At 42.3% G+C, this 22,471-nt stretch overlaps 1 protein-coding gene across 3 annotated transcripts in view; it reads right to left on the bottom strand.

Annotated features, from left to right (window-relative positions):
- Positions 1-587: 587 nt before the first annotated feature.
- The window catches only part of PROM2 (prominin 2), a 161,712-nt gene continuing 139,828 nt past the window's right edge, over positions 588-22,471 (bottom strand). The window contains exons 21-23 of one of the 3 annotated variants that reach the window (XM_068274832.1): positions 18,463-18,552; positions 13,444-13,541; positions 588-3,323 (exon numbers count right to left, since the gene is read on the bottom strand). In XM_068274832.1, coding sequence (XP_068130933.1) covers positions 3,179-3,323; positions 13,444-13,541; positions 18,463-18,552 — 333 coding nt within the window. In that variant the 3' untranslated portion in view covers positions 588-3,178. Of the gene's footprint in view, positions 3,384-5,082; positions 5,352-13,443; positions 13,542-18,462; positions 18,553-22,471 lie in introns of those variants that run through there. The other 2 variants (XM_068274834.1, XM_068274833.1) reach the window with 2 other exon arrangements.

Raw genomic sequence — 22,471 nt, 5'->3', positions numbered from 1 at the left:
GTCTTTCTTCTCTGATGTACTTATACGTCCAAGCCTGCCCCCTTCTGGCTCTGCTATAATGACTCAACTATAATGATTCCTGAGCAAAGCCAGACTCAATGCTCGGTTGGGGATTTTATCAGAGCTGTTAAGAAGCAAGCTGAGTGTTGAAGAATGAAACAGAAAGCAAGGTAGGTGTTTTCTCTAATGTTCCCACTGATATATATGGTAAGATACATGAGGGTGCTTCGTCTCTGGTTCACTTTAACTGTCCCTCACAGGGGCTCACAGTCTAATCCCTACCACAGTATGTATCATAGCTTAGGGACAATTTTAGGGGGAAACCAATTAACTTATCTATATTTTGGGGATGTGGGAGGAAACCAGAGTGTCCGGAGGAAACCCACACAGACACGAGGAGAATATACAAACTCTGTGCAGATGATGCCCTGGCTGGCTGGGATTTGAACAGGGGACCCAGCGCTGCAAGGCGGGAGTGCTATCCACTACACCACCGTGCTGCCGATGGCTGTGTGAAACCTTACAGGGTTCATTCTCATCAGCAACTGTCAACAGCAACTTTAAATAGAATCAAGATGCCACTGAAGTTTATGTGACAAAAGACATGACTTTATTTACATATGGCAGATGCACAATACAGGCAGAACAATGAATATATTATCACTGAATTTCCAGCAGAGCAGAGGTGCATGGCGCTGTCCAACACTTGTTCACTTACCCAGAGCTGCAGATTGGTTTTCCAGTTGTAATCAGCTTTCTCGCTCTGCATCTGCCATTTTAAAACATTTGGCACATCTGGGAGGAAGGATATGTCCTTACAGGTAGAATTATCCTAATCTGATTCTTTCTACACCCAGGGCCTGATTTACTTAAACATCTCACGTGATCCCTCAAGATCCCTGGCAGAGATGCCATAAGTGTAAGCTAAGAGTGAGATGACAGGTGCACAAAGCATGCAGCACCTTGCTGCTCATACAGGGCTGCAGGACACAGCTGTCAGCCAGCATCAGATGCTTAAAGGCACAGATTGAGTAATATATGGACCAGCGTTAGCATAGCTGGAACTGAAAAACAAAATGTCATAAGTGATCCAGCAAACCTAAATGGGATAGTTTACATTAGCATGCTATTAGCTGATAAAAGATTGCCTTCCCCTCACCTGGGTCATATTGGAAAATAATTGGGGTTACTGAGCAGCCGTTCGCTGGGAGCAGCAGTGAACCAAAGTTTAGCAACATTGTAGCCTAACTTTTAAATTACCGGCCAAGCCCGCGGGTTTAGTGAGGCATAGCAGTTTAGTTAGCCATAGCAGTCAACTCATTTGGGGTTTAATACCACTTACATTCAGACAATACACAACTGTACCTCTTGGCCCTAGACCTTAACTCCTTCCTCACACATGTTTCTGACTTCTTGTCTGCTATATCCTCTTTCATGATCCTTTGCTTGTTAAAACTTAATATGCGTAAAACAAAACTACTCATCCCCTCCCCTTCTCTGTCCACCTTTCTGCCTGATATAACAATTCATGTTAATGACATCCCTATAACTTCAGTTCCCAAAGCACAGTGCTTAGGGGTAATATTTGACTCGACTCTCTTTTATTCCTCATGTTCACTCCCTAACCAGCTCCTGTCATCTCCAACTCAAAAATATATTTTGCATCAAACCTCTTCTCACTCAGGACACAACTAAAATGGTAATACATGCTCTTATAATATCTCGTCTGGACTACTGTAACATACTACTTTGTGGACTACCAACTAACAGACTGGCACCAATGCAATCTGTACTGAAGTTGGCTGCTCGTCTCATTCATCTTTCTTCTCCTTCTTCCTCTGCTGCTCCTCTCTATCAAGCTCTTCATTGGCTACCAATTAACCAGAGGATCCAGTTCAAGCTCTTAACCCTGACCTACAAAGCTCTCCACAATCTCTCTTCCCTGTATATCTCCTCACTAGTTTCCAGATATCAACCCAATCACAATCTCTGATCTGCACATGACCTTCCTTGGTCCTACTCTAGAATTAACTCCTCGGATTCACGGATATGAGATTTTGCATCGTGCTTCACGCCTCCTCTGGAATGCCCTTCCACAACACATCCGTCACTTTCCCACCTTTTGATATCTTTAAACTCTCCTTCAAAAGTCACTTTTTCCGACAAGCATATGCATTACTTAAGCCATTACCTCTTTGACCTAAGACCAAGTTGCACACCTACTAGATAGCGTAAAACACACTGCCTCTAGGTATGTTTATTGTATACTACCCCACCTCCTGTTTCCCCCCCCTATTCCTTTCGATTGTGCGCTCACAAGGGCAGGGCCCGCAATCTTCTGTGTCTTGGAATTTGTTAAACATTTTATTCATCATGTTACTTTTGTCACTGTTATTATCAATTCTCTATTTTGTATCAATTCTGTATTTTGTCCTCATTCTGTATTTTGAATATTGGTGTATACCATTGTCTGCATTATTATGTACCCCATGTTTGTTACCTACTTTGTACAGCACCACGGAATATGTTGGCGCTTTAAAAAAATCTATAATAATAATAATAATAGAAAAGGGGTAGGTTAGTGAACATTAGAGTACAGAGTGTTCTACTTTGATGGATAGTATAATATCGGTATAATTACCAATATTCTGTTAATGGTAAATCAGCGCCCATTTTTATTAGCACCTCTTTTGCATAAAGGCGTTTACGGTAATATATATTTTGATTATTAGCTGGTAGCAAGAAATAAAACACTTCTCTTATTTTACACAGTAACAAAAATGAAATAAATATATGTTCTTCTTGGATTTGTCCTTTCAACAGCTGGAGCAGGATCCTGATTGGTTGCTATGCATTTTTGCTGAAGATCATTTCTCTGAATTGTTATCAATTCATTTTATTTTTAATAGCACCAGCAAATCTTGCTTGATGTTCCACAGTCTTTTTTCCGGATGCAAGACATTTAACTGTACAGCGCCGTGGAAGTTTGTGACACCATACACATTAGTAACATTACTTATTGTACATCTATGCGGTAGAATTTAAATCCTCATTGGTCCAATCCTCATTGGTCCCAATTCCCAAGTACTTGAGATCTTCAGTTAATGAGTCAATTTTCAGTCACCCCAGTTCCCAGGTTCATCACAGAGTATCAATGACATGTCATTCGTCATTCGATTTAGTACACAGAGTTGTTATTGGTCAGCTTCACACCTGTATTTAATGAGCTCTTTTCTGGAGGCCCTCTAACACCGGTATGGGCGTCTTCCACCTCTCTCCTCTCTGTTAGAGGGAAAAGGTTCTCTTCTTCTGGGCTGGGGCCTCTGCAGGTAGAGCAGACACATTGATAGACAAACAGGCAGCACTAGAGCGTCAAAGACATTCTGTGTGGAAAGCCAGAGACAGACAGAGACAGTGAGGTTATTAGTACAGAGGGACAGGGAAACAAAGCATCTGTATGTATTGATGTCAATAGGTTGGCCACCAAAAATGAAGAAAATTATTCCAATCATGCCACAGTTTACAGTTAGGGCAAAATTTGACTTTAATTTTGACTTTAGGAACCCCGCCAATTTTCAGGGATAGTGCAACATAAGTGGCAGCTTGTCTTTTGACGTCTTTCTCCTGGAGGATTTTACCCCCATCAGTGATGGAGAAAGTATAATATCAGCTTACAATTTTATCAGAAAAAGTGTCATAGTGTGGGCTCCGATGGATTAGGTGAGCAGTGCTGCTGTTACTTGTATTTATGCGGGGGGAATGGATGGGGAAGGGGGGGGGGGGATGACACATGGGGACACAATAGGACACATGGGAGACACAATAGGACACATGGGGACACAGGAGGACACATGGGGGACACAAGAGGACACATGGGGACACAGGAGGACACATGGGGACACAGTAGGACACATGGGGGACACAGTCGGACACATGGGGGACACAGTAGGACACATGGGGGACACAGTAGGACACATGGGGACACAGTAGGACACATGGGGACACAGGAGGAAACATGGGGGACACACTAGGACACAGGACGACACATGGGTACACTGGACGACACATGGGGGACACAGGAGGACACTTGGGGACACAGGAGGACACAGGAGGATACAAGGGGACACAGGAGGGCACATGGGGACACAGAAGGACACATGGGGCTCAGGAGGACAAAAGTTTGAATTACTATAGTGCTCACATGGATCACACACAATTCTTATGTACAGGATTTGTTAGATTTGAGATTCTAAAAGTTTGAAATATTCAAGAACTTTTAGAGTTGGATTTAGAGTTGAAAAAAAAAATGGATTTGTCCCATCTCTAATATTTATGAAATAACTTTCAGTGTAGAGCCAGCTCCCAAATTCAAGTTTTATTGCATGTGACATATGCCACGCCCAAAATACATAGATAGCGCTGCACTTAGCCGATACTAGCAATGAGATGAATGGAGGTGCCCACTTTATGATAAGGTGTGTGCACATCTCTCTGACACTACGGCTGTCCTTTGTGGTGCTTGAGGGGCCCAATATAAAACTCACTCTGGAACTTATATCTTATAGATGAGGTGGAGCTTGAAATGTTTGGTGAACGTGGAGTAAATCTACCTTAATTTCCTCCACAGTACATTCATGGATCTTTCATTATATTCTTAACTTATCACAAGGCCAACAGGGTGCCATGATTTAAATTATATCACAGCTCCTTTTGCACAGTGACACTCCGTTGTAGAGGATCATGGGAAATAAATGAGTAGGGAACAATAGCTTTATCTGCCAGCTAGGGCATGTGCCTGTTCCTTTCCTTGCAAGCTATTGCAGACATACAATCCTAGATGAAAAATAGAGAGAATTTATTATTCATATAATGTTAGGTAATATTTGCAATTTTCCTCTGATATTTGTGTTACAATTTTGGATTCTTCAGACTGTGAGGCCAGGAGGACACATCAAAACATAGAGCTGGAAAGGGGAAATGACAGATGATTGATAAATAACAGAAATAAGGAAATGTACACGAGTTAGGTTCCATTTGTTTAGAAAATGTTCATTCATTTATTTTCATACAGAGATGAATTCCACAAAACTTTGTATGATCACACATGAATAACTAAAAAATGAAATGATTGGTCGATTGAATGAATTAATTAATGTAATTAATTTATACATTTCTGCTACATTATTTGTCCATGCTGTTTAAGCCTACATACAGCATGCTGCAGTCCTGATTCTTCAAGTTTTGATCTTTTTTACATTGTGGTCAGTGGAAAGCAGATTAAAGCACACTGTCCATTTCATTCCATTTTATGTCTGCGTTTTATCTTTCTGTATTTACCAGAGGAATGGCATCTATAAGAGGAAATGGATAAAAATCAGAATGAAAATGGAATGATTTTTTTTTTAAGTCTACCCGAGGCAACATGTGACACGACGAGATAAATATATGTATGTAGAGTACAAAACATTAATAACTAGGCTGTTTTACTTGTTTTATTTTGCTGCCTGAAAGAGTTACTTTTCAGGCATGCAAGTGACAGCTTCTGTCTTGTTGATACCTTGTCGGGAATAGAGTAAACATCACTGATAAGCAAATTACAGCCACAAACGTTATCCTGTATTTTTATTTAGGGAAACTTAATAGGCTGCCACTGTGCCGAGACAACAAAACATTCAATCTACTTTGTAAATGTTTAAATGTAAAATAAAACCATGCAATATAAAAAATGGTCATTTTTAGGAGTAGGGGGTTACATAAATGTATTTATGTCATCAGTTTATTTTCACCTCGGATTCACTTTAAATAAATATAATCAGGATGTTGAAGTAAATACATGCTGCAAACCAAATGATTTGGTTAGTGTAGAGATTAAGACTTAGGACCTCTGTGGGGTTTTATCTGCTGTCTCCCTAGGAGAAAACTTAGGAAAAAAGGAAGTTGAATAACGGCCACAGGCCACAGTGAGAGGGGGAATGGTGAAATAGGTACAGACAATGCTTAAAGGGCAACTGTAGTGAGAGGGATTTGGAGGCTGCCATATGTATTTCCATTTAAGCAATACCAGTTGCCTGGCTATCTGGCTGATCCTCTGCCTCTAATATTTTTAGCTATAGACCCTGAACATGCATGCAGGAGATCAGGTGATTCTGACATTATGGTCAGATCTGACAAGATTAGCTACATGCTTGTTTCTGGTCTGATTCAGACACCTCTACAGCCAAATAGCAGTTGGTGCTGCTTAAAAGGAAAAAAGAATATGGCAGCCTCTATACACCTCTCACTATAGTTGTTTTTTAAAAAACCAACACAGACCTGGCCATTTGCTATTAACTTTTTCTTCCAAGTTTTCTAGTAGGTGATATTTTCATAACTTGTAAATAAAATGCATTTTAAACCACCAGCAAGCAAGAAAATACTCAGAGTAATCTTGATAGGGCTTTTTCACCTACTTTTTGCCACTTTTTTATTTGAAAAGCACTGAAAAGTTATTTTTAAACAGAAGATGAAAATTATCTTCTAGGAGGAAACTCAGAAGAAAAAGTTAATTACACATTTGATGTTTGCTACACATTAAAAATGTGTTGGCTGTAGTTAATCCAGGCGCGGAGCTAGGGGGGGTCGGGGTAGGTCAAGTGCCCCCGGGCGCCGGGTCCCTAAGGGCGCCCAGCTGAGCTGATTTTTTTTTTTTTCCTCTGCGGAGGGGAGCAGCGCAGAGAAGAGAAGAGGGAGAGCTATGCGGACGGTGGAGAAGGGGGCCATCTCCCCCCCTTCTCTCACCTTAGGGCTCTCCCTCCCTCCATCGCTGTCCCCTCCGTTATTGTCCGGGTGCTGGCGCAGGCGCAGCGGGCGGGACTCACCTCCGTCTCGCTCCAGCGCCGGCCGGAAGTTCGGATCCCGCAGCCGCTGCTCTGGTCTGGACTAGACCAGAGTAGCGGCAGATCCATCCGCGCTGCGACGAGACGGAGGTAAGTTCCGCCCGCCGCTGCCAGCACCCGGACATTAATGGAGGGGACAGCGAGGGAGAGAGAGCAGCTCTCTCCCTCTTCTCTGCGCTGCTCCCCTCCTGCTGGGGAGGCAGGGAGGGGGACACCTGGCTACCTACTCTGGGCATATATACCCCTGGCTACATCTACTGGGCATATATACCCCCTGGCTACATCTACTGGGCATATATACCCCTGGCTACATCTACTGGGCATATATACCCCTGGCTACATCTACTGGGCATATATACCCCTGGCTACATCTACTGGGCATATATACCCCTGGCTACATATACTGGGCATATATACCCCTGGCTACATATACTAGGCATATATACCCCTGGCTACATATACTGGGCATATATACCCCCTGGCTACATATACTGGGCATATATACCCCCTGGCTACATCTACTGGGCATATATACCCCTGGCTACATCTACTGGGCATATATACCCCTGGCTACATCTACTGGGCATATATACCCCTGGCTACATCTACTGGGCATATATACCCCTGGCTACATCTACTGGGCATATATACCCCTGGCTACATCTACTGGGCACATATACCCCTGGCTACATCTACTGGGCATATATACCCCTGGCTACATCTACTGGGCATATATACCCCTGGCTACATCTACTGGGCATATATACCCCTGGCTACATCTACTGGGCATATATACCCCTGGCTACATCTACTGGGCATATATACCCCTGGCTACATCTACTGGGCATATATACCCCTGGCTACATATACTGGGCATATATACCCCTGGCTACATATACTGGGCATATATACCCCTGGCTACATATACTGGGCATATATACCCCCTGGCTACATATACTGGGCATATATACCCCCTGGCTACATCTACTGGGCATATATACCCCTGGCTACATCTACTGGGCATATATACCCCTGGCTACATCTACTGGGCATATATACCCCTGGCTACATCTACTGGGCATATACACCCCTGGCTACATCTACTGGGCATATACACCCCTGGCTACATCTACTGGGCATATATACCCCTGGCTACATCTACTGGGCATATATACCCCCTGGCTACATCTACTGGGCATATATACCCCCTGGCTACATCTACTGGGCATATATACCCCCTGGCTACATCTACTGGGCATATATACCCCTGGCTACATCTACTGGGCATATATACCCCCTGGCTACATCTACTGGGCATATATACCCCTGGCTACATCTACTGGGCATATATACCCCTGGCTACATCTACTGGGCATATATACCCCCTGGCTACATCTACTGGGCATATATACCCCCTGGCTACATCTACTGGGCATATATACCCCTGGCTACATCTACTGGGCATATATACCCCTGGCTACATCTACTGGGCATATATACCCCCTGGCTACATCTACTGGGCATATATACCCCCTGGCTACATCTACTGGGCATATATACCCCTGGCTACATCTACTGGGCATATATACCCCCTGGCTACATCTACTGGGCATATATACCCCTGGCTACATCTACTGGGCATATATACCCCTGGCTACATCTTCTGGGCATATATACCCCCTGGCTACATCTACTGGGCATATATACCCCCTGGCTACATCTACTGGGCATATATACCCCTGGCTACATCTACTGGGCATATATACCCCCTGGCTACATCTACTGGGCATATATACCCCTGGCTACATCTACTGGGCATATATACCCCTGGCTACATCTACTGGGCATATATACCCCTGGCTACATCTACTGGGCATATATACCCCTGGCTACATCTACTGGGCATATATACCCCCTGGCTACATCTACTGGGCATATATACCCCTGGCTACATATACTGGGCATATATACCCCCTGGCTACATGGACTGGGCATATATACCCCCTGGCTACATATACTGGGCATATATACCCCCTGGCTACATGGACTGGGCATATATACCCCCTGGCTACATATACTGGGCATATATACCCCTGGCTACCTACTCTGGGCATATATACCCCTGGCTACATATACTGGGCATATATACCCCCTGGCTACATATACTGGGCATATATACCCCCTGGCTACATATACTGGGCATATATACCCCCTGGCTACATATACTGGGCATATATACCCCCTGGCTACATGGACTGGGCATATATACCCCTGGCTACATATACTGGGCACATATACGCCTGACTATATATACTGGGCACATATTATTCTCCTGGCTACATATACTGGGCATATATACCCCTGGCTACATATACTGGGCACATATACCTCTGGCTACATATACTGGGCACACATATCCCTGCCTACATATACTGGGCACATATACCCCTGGCTACCTGTTCTGTGGACATCTCTACCCCTGGCTACCTGTTCTGGGGACATCTATATCGCTGGCCACCTATTCTGGGGACATCTATACCGCTGGCCACCTATTCTGGGGACATCTATACTGCTGGCCACCTATTCTGGGGACAACTATAGACCTGGGGCTACCTATTTTTGGGGAACCACATCAGATTGAGTGTATTTTGGAGAACTGCTGCCAGGTGAGAGGTGTCTACCATATTAAGGGGGCATTCTACCTATTTATGTGAAATGCTGTCTATTTATGTGACTCATGACTGCTGAATTTGTCTTGTTGGGGGCCTCATGGTTACTGAATTTGTCTTGTTGGGGGCCTCATGATTTGTTGGGGGCCTCAAGATCGCTGAATTTGTCTTGTTGGGGGCCTCATGATTGCTGAATTTGTCTTGTTGGGGGCCTCATGATTGCTAAATTTGTCTTGTTGGGGGCCTCATGATTGCTGAGTTGGTTATGTTGGGGGTCTCATGATTGCTGAATTTGTCTTGATGGGGGGGGCTCATGATTGCTGAATTTGTCTTGGAACATGCTGGAAGGTACATACTGAGGGAGGGTGGGTGAGCGTGAGCCTGCTAACCTCCATATACATTTGGCTCCACCCATAACCACGCCCACATTTATTATGTGACCACGCCCCTTACGCGCGCCGCAACCTTGACTTTGGGGGGCGCATTAATAGTCTTTGTCCCCGGACGCTGAAAACCCTAGCTACGCCTCTGACTTAATCATATGTATAATTTAAGGTTAGAGTTCAGTGATTTGAATAAGGATTAGGTTAAGGCCTACATTTAGTAGTAAAAATAAAATTAGGAGTTAATTAAATGGGTTAAGATAAAATTAAGGCTTAGGGGATCAGGTTTACAAGTCTGGTTAAGGCACGCTTTCTCAACCGGGGTTCCCTGGAACCCCTGGGTTCCTTGAGGACATTGTAGGGGTCCCCTGGCATTTCTCCCTCTGGTGGGGTGAATAAGTACCCCCTTGGCTCCTCTATAAAAAGAAGGGCTAAATTGAGGATCAGTATAATAAGGACCGCAGTAATAAAAAACTGTATGATAGTGAGGCAGTATGATAATGCAGAACTTATAATAAGAAACATTAACACAGGTTACTACAGTATAATAGGGAGCAAGGGAGCACTATTGAGGAGGAACATGGAATGGGAACTTAGCAGTACAGTGTTGTACTTGTACCGTGTTAGCCACCAGTAAAAGCAAGGAGCTTTGAATCAGGATAATACCTTTTATTGGCTAACACACCTTTTTTTAACCACTTCGCTCTATCTGGACGGATATATCCGTCAGATAGGCACTGCTGCAGCAGCCGTGTGGTGCGCGTTATCGGGCTCGCACCCGCGCCCCCCCGATCAGTGAAAGGGAATATCATTCCCATTCACCGATCTAAGTCCCCGGCAGAAATACCGACGCTTTCTCATCAGAGAGCGCAGTATTTCTGCCCGTACAGAGCTTCCCCAGCCTCTTTGTACTTCCTGGATGCACGATCATTCGCATCCAGGACTTTTTTGAATGTGGCCATCTTGTGGCCAATTAGTTATCTGCACCCACATACATTTATTAAATAAATAAATACATTATATTACATCTAAAATCAGCTATTTACCTCCCAAATTAAAATTACCCAAATACATTTTTTTATTAAAAAAAAATAATAAAAAAAAATTACAATTAAAAAAAAAACAAAAACTACATAAATAGTTACCTAAGGGTCTGAACTTTTTAAATATACATGTCAAGAGAGTATCTTATTAATTTTTTTAAAATTATAAGCTTGCAAATAGTGATGAACGCAAATTGAAAAAATGCACCTTTATTTCTAAATAAAATATCGGCGCCATAAATTGTGATAGGGACGTAATTTAAATGGTGTAATAAGCAGGACAAATGGGCACATAAAATGCATGGGTTTTAATTACTGTAGCATGTATTAATTTTAAACTATAATGGCCAAAAAATGAGAAATAATGATTTTTTTTCCATTTCTATCTTAATTTTCCTGTTAAGATGGATTTTAAAAAAAAATAATTCTTAGCAAAATGTACTACCCAAAGAAAGCCTAATTAGTGGCGGAAAAAACAAGATATAGATCAATTAATTGTGATAAGTAGCGATAAAGTTATTAGCGAATGAATGGGAGGTGAACATTGCTCGGATGCATAAGATTTTCTAAGCTGTAGGCTGAAGTGGTTAAAGACCGTACCAACTGCAAAAGAAATTCCCACTCCCTCTGCTAATACAGGGGTTCCCTGAGATCCCAAAATTATTTGAAGGGTTCCTCTAGAGTAGAAAGGTTGAGAAAGACTTGGTTAAAGAAATCCTGAACTGAAAATTAAAAGTCAAAAAACCAAACACAAGTCATACTTACCTGCTGTGTAGTCTACTCATCAATCTCTTTCTCCTCTCCTGTGTCCTGTTTGTCCACTCTGATCAATGGAATTCTCCGTCCTCCATTCTGAAAATGGCCGTTACCCCATAACTGCTTCCTGGTCAGTACACAGCTAAACTGTAATATCGCCCACTTGAGCCATAGGGAAACATGGACACATCAGTTCTCCTCTCAGCTGTAACTGACAGCAACTGATATATTTCAGTTCTGAAAAAATGTTGTCAGAACTGGAAGGGATCATTGGCAGAAAAAAATGGGGAGCTTCTTAGAGGAACTGATGGCAAGGTAACTATGTAATGTTCATTTGAAGTTACCTCATGTGTTTATTTTAAAAATGTTTACTCAGTACAGGTTCCCTTTAAGGAGTGGGTTAAGGCGAGTTAGGTTACGTTTATGGACTAGGCTAAGGTATATGATATTAGGATCTGTAAATTAGCAGTTAGCAGTTTCACTGCCGAGTAGCATTTGATTAGAAAATTTGTTAAGCCAATTTAAAAAAAGTAAATCATTGATGCAGCTAGATTAACATTTCAGTGGAATCTAAACAGAATGGAATAATGGTATCAATGTATGTGTCTAGCATTATAGGTAGCGTGGTATACAATAATTAGTGGAAAGGTTAAGGTCACTCAGTGCTCTAATATACAACACTTCTCCATATAGAAAAATCATTTGATTCCTTATCTCCATTGTCACACGGTCGTGCCAGAGAACAGCAATCACTTTTCAAAAGATCTGAATGGAGCACTTCTGGAAACAAATGGCTTCTGCTTAGGAATGGAGTGAATAATGCTGTATGATAAATGTATGTTCCTAAATACACTCAATGAGCAGGAGAAACTGGCAGCTGTGGCTTTCTTGTTGACCACTTTGGTTAAAGGAAATACGAGGTGAAAATATACTGATGAAATAAACAATTGTATCTATCCTCCTCTTCCTAAAATTACTTTTTTAGATATCCCACAGTTTTAATTTATTTTTAATAATATTATATATTCTACGTTTTTTACTGTTACATTGTCTTTGCTCAATGACACATGCATTGAAATATGCCAGAGCTAATAATCTATGAACTATTGACCCTTTTATTTTGTTCCTGCTCTCAGAAGCCGTTTTCTTCCAGGAAAGTGTTTTATGGCTTTAATTCCTTATCCATGAGGGTAACACTATAGTCCAACCTAGTCCCAGACCCAGACAGAAACTGTAACTTTGGCTGGCTGGCTTGTGCACCATTGTTTTTAATTTTATTGCAGTTTAGTTAGGAGTGGGGCAGATGAGAGGGAATATCCTGCACGCTGGTGCCCCCTGCTGGTCATATAGCCATTGTCTATATGCAACTGAAGCCCTCACCAACGATTGGCTGACCTGCTCAGCTTCTGCTTGATTAATCACTGCAGACTAGGTGTAACGTGTGTGTGCACTTCTTATTGGCTTATAAGCAGCCTGCAGGCTTTATAAAGCAGCAGAGGACTGTTTGGGAGTGAGTATTTCCCTTTGTGTGTTTGGGAAGAAACTGTAACTTGCACACCTGATTTTTAACTCTTTCTGGCTGAAAAAGTAAAAAGGAATGTAGCATAGTTATTTGTGTTCTTGGCACTGTACATACACATGTCTATCTCATCATGTCACATATCACTTTGGGTATCCTTTAAGCTGAAGTGACTTAGTGGGGATGAGGTGTACTCACCGAGCCTTGGGTGCTATAAGCTGTGCAGCCTTAATGCTCAGGAGGATATTAGCGATGAGGGAGAGGGTGCACCAGCCAAGACAAAACCAAAAGCCATTCTAGAAGAAACATAAGTATTATTAAAACAGTCATGAAACAACAAGAAAACACCTATTATTCAGTACAGGGTAGGATATATATGTGGAGGTGGAACAAAAAAATGAGTCAAGCCTGAACCATTACCCACACTTCTTACTTCCACTCACTCCACCAGTCTTTCTTGAACTGATGTCTGTATTCATGAATCATCTTCCTCCTCTGTCTCAAAAGCTAATGCACCTAGTGCTACCAACATACAGTGAGTGAAGTATTTGACCTCCCTGGTAATTTTGCCTGCTTGCCCTCTAACCAAGAACTGACCAGTGTGTAATTGTAATGGTAGGTTTTTGTTGCAGTGAGAGACAGAATAACAACAAAATAATACATATTAACTACTTCCCTACCCTGGTCCTTTTCACAGTTCAGCTCAGCTCTGATTACTTTAGCAATAACATTATAAATAATTATAACAACTAAATGTTCTATATATTGTTTTATTCAGGACAAATTAGACTTTTTGTGGCTGATATTTGTTTTTAGCATTGACCTTATTTTTTTATGTATTTTAAAGGGAAAATAAGGAAAAAAGTGAAAAAATACACAATTTATCCACTTTCATACAGTACATCAAAGCTTTAGTGTAAATAGCTTCTATTGTACATTAAACCCACACATTTTATTTGTCTATCCCCCCTGTTTATTTAAACAGTTCATTTGTTTTAATATGTATTAGTAACATATTGTATATACCCTACTCTCTTGTGACATCTGCATGCTCCTGGAATGTTTGTTTTTACACTTGTTTACACATTAATCCTGCCATTGAATTCCCTGGGAGGAAGAGAGGAGTTTGCTGTAATTTCTTTACAACTGTCCAGCATTGTTATCAGGTCAGAGATAAATAAACAGTGTTATCTAGGATTTTGTAGGGAGGGGAGGGCAGAGACTTATTTTCACATCATGTGGCTGGAAGTGGTTAATTTCACTCATTACAATGCATACAGAGCTCTGATTTTGTGGAACTAGGTTTTTTTGAGAGTTCTTTTGTTGTTATTCTGTCTCTACCATTACAATTATAAACTGACCATTTCTTGGTCAGAGGGCAAACAAGCATAATTGGCAAATGAGCAAATACTTCTTTCTCTTACTGTACATCTAATAGCCAGGGCTGGTTCTAGACTTTTTGCTGCCTAAGGCAAACTTATGAGGATGCGCCACCTCCCCTCCCCCTGATTTGGAATGATCGCACAGCGCCCAAAAATTTTCACCCCAAAGTATAGATAAGTAGGTAGCCATGTATAAGTGCCCACTGTATAGGGTAGCCAGGTTTAGTTGCCCCCTGTATAGGTAGCTAGTATAGTTGCCCCAGTATAGGTAGCTGTAACAAACGTTGGAGAAGCAGCTGCGGTGAACAGCGCTACCACCGCAGCTGCCTCCAGCTCTCTGCCTAGCAATCTATCCGTGCCTTGGGCGTCTAGCACGCCGAGGACGGGTTTGTCAGCTACACATAAGGTCGCCTCATCGCGTGCGCGCGCGCACAGACAGGACCTTTATGCGGGAAGGAGGCGCGTCAGCTGACCGGCCGGTCGGTTGACGTCAGAGGAGACACTCGCCGCTCCTCATTGGCTGAGAGGAGTAGGCGTGACGGAGGGGTCTCCTCTGCTTCATAAGCCAAACTGAATCACTCACAACTTGTCTGCTGTTGCGAATACTTGGTGTTAGCGCTCAGACCTTAGATAGTTCCAGTGTGCTTTGATCCGGGAGGAAACCGGGGTTTTCACACAAGATAGGAATTGTTTGATAGCTAAAGATTATTCATTACTGTGTATGACTCTGGCTCGTTCTGACTACTCTTCTGCTCAGTGTTTCTGTACCTCTTCCCATCTGATCTTGCTGCCGACTCTGCCTGTTTAAACCTTCCTGTCTCTGCCTTCCAATTTTGTACTGCATCTGTCTGTCTGTTGCCAACCCGATTAGTCTGACCACTCTACTCTCACCAGAGGGCCCTTGACTGTGGTGAGGGGTGCTGTACTGTTAGTACCTACCAGCTCCTCTGGTGAGGTATAGCTAAACCTATCAGTACTACTGTTGCAACAATCACTATACTTGCTATTTGCTGTCACATTAGCTGTCTGATATACCTGCATTATAGGCGATTCTGCAGATCACCATATAATCAGGTATACATCTGCATTATAGGTGATACTGCAGATCACCTAATAATCAGAACTCTGTTTCTTGCTGACACAAATCGTTACAGTAGCTAGTATAGTTGCCCACACTATAGGTAGGCAATATTTTTGCCCCCAGTATAGGAAGCTGCCCCTGTATAGGTAGTATAGTTGCCCTCAGTATAGGTAGTATAGTTGTCCCAGGTTAGGTAGTGAGTATAGTTGCCCCAGTATAGGTAGTATAGTTGCCTCAGTATAGGTAGCTAGTATAGTTGCCCCAGTATAGGTCGCTAGTATAGTTGCCCACAGTATAGGTCACTAGTATAGCTGCCCAGAGTATATGTAGTATAGTTGCCCTAGTATAGGTAGCTAGTATAGTTACTCCCCAGTATAGGTAGTATAGGTTGCCCTAAGTTTAGGTAGCTGCCCCAGTATAGGTAGTAAGGTAGTATAGTTGCCCTCAGTATAGGTAGCATAGTGGCCCCAGTATAAGTAGCTAATATAGTTGCTCCAGTATAGGAAGCCTGGAAGAGGGGCCGAGCTGCGGGCACAGCGGTGGGGAGGGGGATGTCAGACCCCCCCCCTCACCTGGGTTCCCCCTGTCCATGCTCCTTCTCCAGTACATCAGCGTGGCAGTGGCAGTGGGCATGGGAAAAATTACTCACCTCTTCCTTCTGCTTCCACGTTCCAATTGTCGGAAGGCTGCGTGCGTTTCACGGTTCAAATTTTCAAGGTAAGGAGGGGACACCCCCAAAACAACTATGTGCCAAATTGCAGCCCCACTGGTTCCCGAGATTGGTTTCTGTAATCTATCTCGGAAACCAGGGGCACTCGGGGGCTGCAATTTAGCACAGAGGTAGCTCGAGGGGGTCCCCTCCCTACCCTGAAAATGTTGGGAGTGTAGGAGGTGTGGAAGTGGAGACATTTCGGGAAAATAATTTTTATGTCCCAACTGAGCATGTGTAAGGAAGGGAGCTTCCGGGCAGCACGATTTGTCACTACACCGCCCACTAGTGGGCAGCATTGAAGATGGAGGAGAACTGTGGCACAGACACACACAGCCTTCCGATGCCTGGAACGCAGAAGCGGAAGGAAGAGGTGAGTAATTCTTCCATTGCCCGCCTCCACGCTGATGTACTATCTGGAGGGTGAGCGTGGATGGGGGAAACCTAGGTGGGGGGATTGAGCGTGGCCCCAGGTGGTCTTACAAAAGGGGAATACAATTATGATAGCCTTGGGAAATCTAACTGCTACTAACCTCAAACCAGACATCTAGTTACCGTGTGATGTGACTGTAAATGGCTGCATTGTGTAACCAGAATACAGGAAGTGTGAATCAGCCTTCATGAACAATGGTTGTTCCATCATGGGAGTCAACTACATACAATATCGCAACAAATGTGGGCTGCATAGCAATATAGTCAAATAAAGTCAGTGTAAACAGCCTTTTAGGCAACCTAAATTTTACAGCCACAGTTCATGAATATTTATCACACAACATGATACATTTCATTAGTTTATTAACAGGATTCTGCAAAGAATCATCCAGCATGAATTATAAAAGCTGTTCTAACTCTAAACAAAAGCCAGAGAACCATGCAAGTGGCCTCCAACCACACATTATTGGCTAAACATACGACAAGTTACGATTGTGTTTTTGATAAGGGGATCTGGGGATAATTTAAAACCCAACTAAAAACAAAAATGGTCAAAGGCAAATTTTGAAAGTTGCTTGTAAATTGTATGTATGACCTTTAGGGCTCATTCACACTGAATGAGTTGCAGTGAGTTTTGACTCACTGCACGTAGTGTGCATTTCTTAATGGGATCATGTAAGTCCATAGACTTTCATTTTATCATTCACACTACAACAGTGAGTTGCTATGCAGTGCATTTCAGCACCCCGGGAGTTAAAACTCATGGAATCACGGAAGCTCACAAACCCATTCACACCCATTCATGAGTTTTTATTCATGTATTTTCATGCATTTTAACTCACTGACTAGTGTGAATGAGCCCTTAGTCTGGGTTCACACATAAAAGATGCGCAGTTCTTTTCTGCCAGATTTTGACAGTTTGCATTAGTTTTGTATGAGTTTGTATGAGTTTTCTATGGCTGGGCTCACACATAAATCTGTACACTTCTATTCCATTCCTGTCCTGTCAGTTGTGTATGAGTTTTCTATGGCTGTGTTCACACACAAAAGGTGTATACTGTAGTCCCGTTCCAGTTCAGTCCTGTCAGTTTTATATTCATTTTGTATCAGTTTTCTATGGCCAGGTTCACACATAAGAAATGTAAAGTTCCAATCCTGTCAGGTAAAACTGATCGAAAACTAATGCAAAACTGACAGGACAGGGCAGGACTGGACAAGACTGGAACAAAAATGTACACATTAAGGCTGGGCTCCCACTTAAGCTGAGAATAGCCATTTTTTGTCCACTCTCCACTCATCAGGAAACTGACAGTGAATGGCTCCTATGTTATATGTGTGAACCAAGCCTTACGACTGAACTTTTAAAACTGAAAAAATCGTTTGTGTAGCTGTGCCTGCTGCAGCTGTACATGTGTTATTTCCTATGACCAGGATTGAAATCTTATAATTTGTCCCACCTAATTCCTGCGAAATACAAAATTATAAATAAACATACAGTTCTTTTTTAACATGCATCAGAGTGGAACTTTTTGCATCTCATTGACCTTCCCCATTATGTAATTCTGATTTTAAGCTATAATGTTCCTAACTCAGTTTATAAACACAATACTCACCCAAGGATTGGTCACATTGTCACAGACGATCACACGAGCACTGTCAAGGGTTACAGACACTGAGCGACAGGAGGCAATGCCGTCTATAATCTGGAAGCACAGCACATATGGTCAGGCATGCAGAGCAAAATGAACAGTATTATATTTGATTAAAGTAAATGTGACACGCCTTAATCCTTCCCACCCCTGCAAAGCACTCATGACAAAGGCGCTTTACAAAGTACTCTTGATTCAATGTTAGAGACCAAGGGCCTCAACACTGTCGCTAGTGATGAGCAAAAAAGTTGTATTTGCAATTAAGATACAAAATCAAATATTCATAATTTTCAGAGAATGTTTAATTAATTTCATTGTAATTTGTAATTTTTTGTCATAATTTCATGTGAGATTGTAGTTTAGTGTTTAGTTTCGTGTTGCTCATAATTTTGCATAACTAGGACAAGTTTCATGAAATTACGAGTAACACGAAAATGTAAGTATTGTGTTTTACCTGAAAATGAATCGAAAAAATAATCATAATTACGAAAATGTTGTATATTGTTGTAATTAATTACACAAAATGTTGCATATTTTTTCATGATTACAATTTTTCAATTACGATTTTAATCATAGATACGAAAATGATGCCCAATTTCGTGAAATCATAATTAGCACATTACTATCATCACTAACTGTCGCTATCATCAACAAAGTCCAGCAGAGGATGTACCACCTGAGGTCACTGAAACATTCTGCCTTTGGAGCAGTTTTATTCTTTTGTTAAATCTATCCTCACAAAGTTTGAAACTGCAGCACATCATTTGATCAGCACAAAGGAATATGAGCTGTATAGCTTGCTCTCCCTAAAAGACCTCTATAACAGTAGGTACTGAAAGAGAACTAACAGTATTGCCCAGTGACGTAGATGAGGAGCTGTGGGCCCCGATGCAAGTTTTACAATGGGCCTGAAGTTGAGGGAGGGCCCTTTGGGGCCCCTCTGGCCAAGGGCCCTGATGCGGTCGCAAACTCTGCAACCCCTATTGCTACGCCCCTGGTATTGCTGCTGATTGCTCACCCCATACCCATTCCATCTTCCAGCTCCTTTCTTCGGCAGTAGCCCTGTTTAACAATGAACCACTTAAAGCCCCTTCAGCAATATCAGTACAGGTAGTCCTCGGTTAACGAACGAGATAGGGACTGTAGGTTCATTCTTAACCTGAATCTGTTCTTAAGTCAGAACATTGTTCCATATCTGTGTCCTCTGTACCTCCTCTGTTGTTTTTTTTTTTTAAATGTTGGTTTGTAGATTTTGTGATTATCTTTTGTTCCTGTGGGTGGGGTATATAGGTGTCACTGGCAATGGGTGTGGTACACTTGAGGAAGGGCGACGCCCAAAACATGTCGTGTATTTTGTCATGCTTGGTTTCCTGTAAATACAGTGGTTGAAAAAGCCTTCTGAGTGCGGTCTCTGATTTCTATGATCCTCTGTGCCCCCGTGTCTCCAGTGTCCCCCTCTGTGTCACATCTGCCCTCTGTACCTGCTTATACAAGTTTAAAAGCCATTTTTTCTTTGAATTTTTTAAAATCGAAGTCCAACTTGAAGAAAAAATTTTGGACTTGTTCCCATGGAAACACAGAATCCATGCCGTTCGTATCGGTGGGTCGTTCGTAAGTCGGGCGATCGTAAGTCGGGGACTACCTGTACTGCTGTAACTGCTAAAATGCAGGACAGTTCTCCAAAGGGCGGTACACACACATAATGATGGATGATTTTTATGTACAGTTAACCATTCTTATACAGTTTAATTATTATATTGTCTGTGTTTGCTGAGCAGAGCAACTGCCAAGTCAAAATTCTCATAAGTATAACTGGCCAGCAAGTAGCTAAGTAGCCAGCAGGTGAAGTAATTTTACAGGTGAAGTACTTTTACCAGTCTTTAAAGCGGACCCAAACCAAACATTTTTTTAATTTAAAATATTTAGTTGCACCACTCTGACACATACAGAGATAAATAAACACTCCTTCAAGCCTATGAGCATTTTAGTGCATGCTTTTCACCCTTCTCTTTTCATAACTAGGGTTATACAGGTGGCAGCAATTAGCAATTCCTCCTTTGCCGGACACCACCTACTCCACCAGTCTGCCGGATTCTGTCCCGGCAATATGAAAGGAAGGGAGAGGTTCCCTCCTATAAATGTAAAATATTTTATATTTGTCATCATGCAGCTGAAAAAAGGCTACTATTTATTATTATAATTTAGAAAATAGATTTTATTTCTGAAAACTTGTATTTTTAATTTGGGTCCACTTTAAGTGTTTTACTGCTTTAACCCAGTCCTGTTTCAGTTCTTTTTAACACGTAAGTTTTAATACACAGTAAATTACATTTTTCAATAGAGTTCTGAAGATGTTTCCTGTTTTCTCTTGTGTTTTGATTATCTAACGTTTTATAACAATTAAAAAATACACCTGTAATTTTTTTTATAATCCAATTGTATATCTTTTCCATTTTGAACCAATATTTTTGAGATAAAATGTTCTGCTGTTACCTTATGTAATGTCCATGTCAGAGTTTTCTCTGTCTGATTTGCTGAGTATCTTTTTTTATTAATATCCAGTAAACATTTTCATTTGATTGGTTGTTCAGGTTTATACCTACTGTTTGTAATTTTAGAACGTTTTAATGCAATCTTTCATATTTATTTATGCATTTATTTTTGTAAAGTTCTCAGTTTTTTCTCGACTAATGATCTCACCCCTCCTATTGCATTTTATATTTCCCAGAGTATAGCCTCTTTTGTATCATGACTTCTGGTGTTCTCATAAATAAATGCTATTTTCCTGTCTAATTACCTTTACTACTTTAGTGTCCTTAATTAATTTTAAATTCAACTTCCAAGTTTTATTGATTGTTACTTAATTTTATTCGTCCATCTCAAGAAAGGATATATTCTTACGACAAGAGGATTTTGTAGGCCTGACTGCACTCCAGAGGCTTGAATATTACATTTAGGCTTAAAGCAGAAGAGTAAAGGGATAGGTTGGCACTAGGTGCATAGACAGGCAGATCCAGGGGGTAGCAGGTGTATAATCCGTGCCTCCGGATAAATAGACACTAATAGGATACTTGTAAGAGAAAAAGCAATCCGGGCACCAGCCAGCAATAATGCTTAGATCACACCTTTAATAACATCCACCTGGAATTCCAAATGACAATGGGTACAATCGGCCTGACAGCCGGTTGTACCAATTGTCATTTGGAATTCCAGGTGGATGTTATTAAAGGTGTGATCTAAGCATTATTGCTGGCTGGTGCCCGGATTGCTTTTTCTCTTACAAGTATCCTATTACATTTAGGCTTCTTGCACACCAAGACGTTGCATTAGGTGGCACGTTAAGGTCGCATAACGTGCACCTAACACAACGTATGGTGCTGCAAGAGCCGACGGTAGAGTGAGCCGCGTTAGGCGGCTCGAGTCCTATAATGTCTCCCAGAGTGGCGCTGATTGGTCAGCGGGACCACGTGATGCGGAGCGAGACACTCCGCATCACGTGGTCCCGCCGGCCAATCAGCAGTGAATATTAAGTAGCCATGTGTGCGGCTACTGTAGCTGGCTCTCCCCGCCTCCTCCGCCCCCCACTGCGCATGTGCAAACAGTCTAACGCGGCTATAGCCGCTCCAAAGCCGTAGCATGCTGCACTTTGCACAGAACGTGCAGCGTTACATGTAACGCAACGTGGGCTGTGTGAACAGCCCACTTGTGTTACATTGCTGTGCGTTGGGGGAGCGTTACAGGCGCACTAACGTGCGCCTGTAACGTCTTGGTGTGTAAGCAGCCTTAGACTATTTCAGACTGACTGGGAGGAGTGAGAGACCTTGAGCAGAGACCTTCCTCCAGCCCCCTGTAGCCCGCGAGATCCCTGGGTGTCCTCTGGGTTCCCTCTGTGGTTTTGCTGGCAGGTCTGTTAGGTGTGAGACTTTGGCCAAAGTTGTGCGTAACTGTGCATGTGCGGCCTGTCCGCCGTGAG

The sequence above is a fragment of the Hyperolius riggenbachi genome, chromosome 3, assembly GCF_040937935.1.
Source record: "Hyperolius riggenbachi isolate aHypRig1 chromosome 3, aHypRig1.pri, whole genome shotgun sequence".
In the NCBI taxonomy this organism is placed as follows: Eukaryota; Metazoa; Chordata; class Amphibia; order Anura; family Hyperoliidae; genus Hyperolius; species Hyperolius riggenbachi.
The sequence above is the reverse complement of the archived record's forward strand: the minus strand, read 5'-3'. Positions and strand labels throughout refer to the sequence as shown.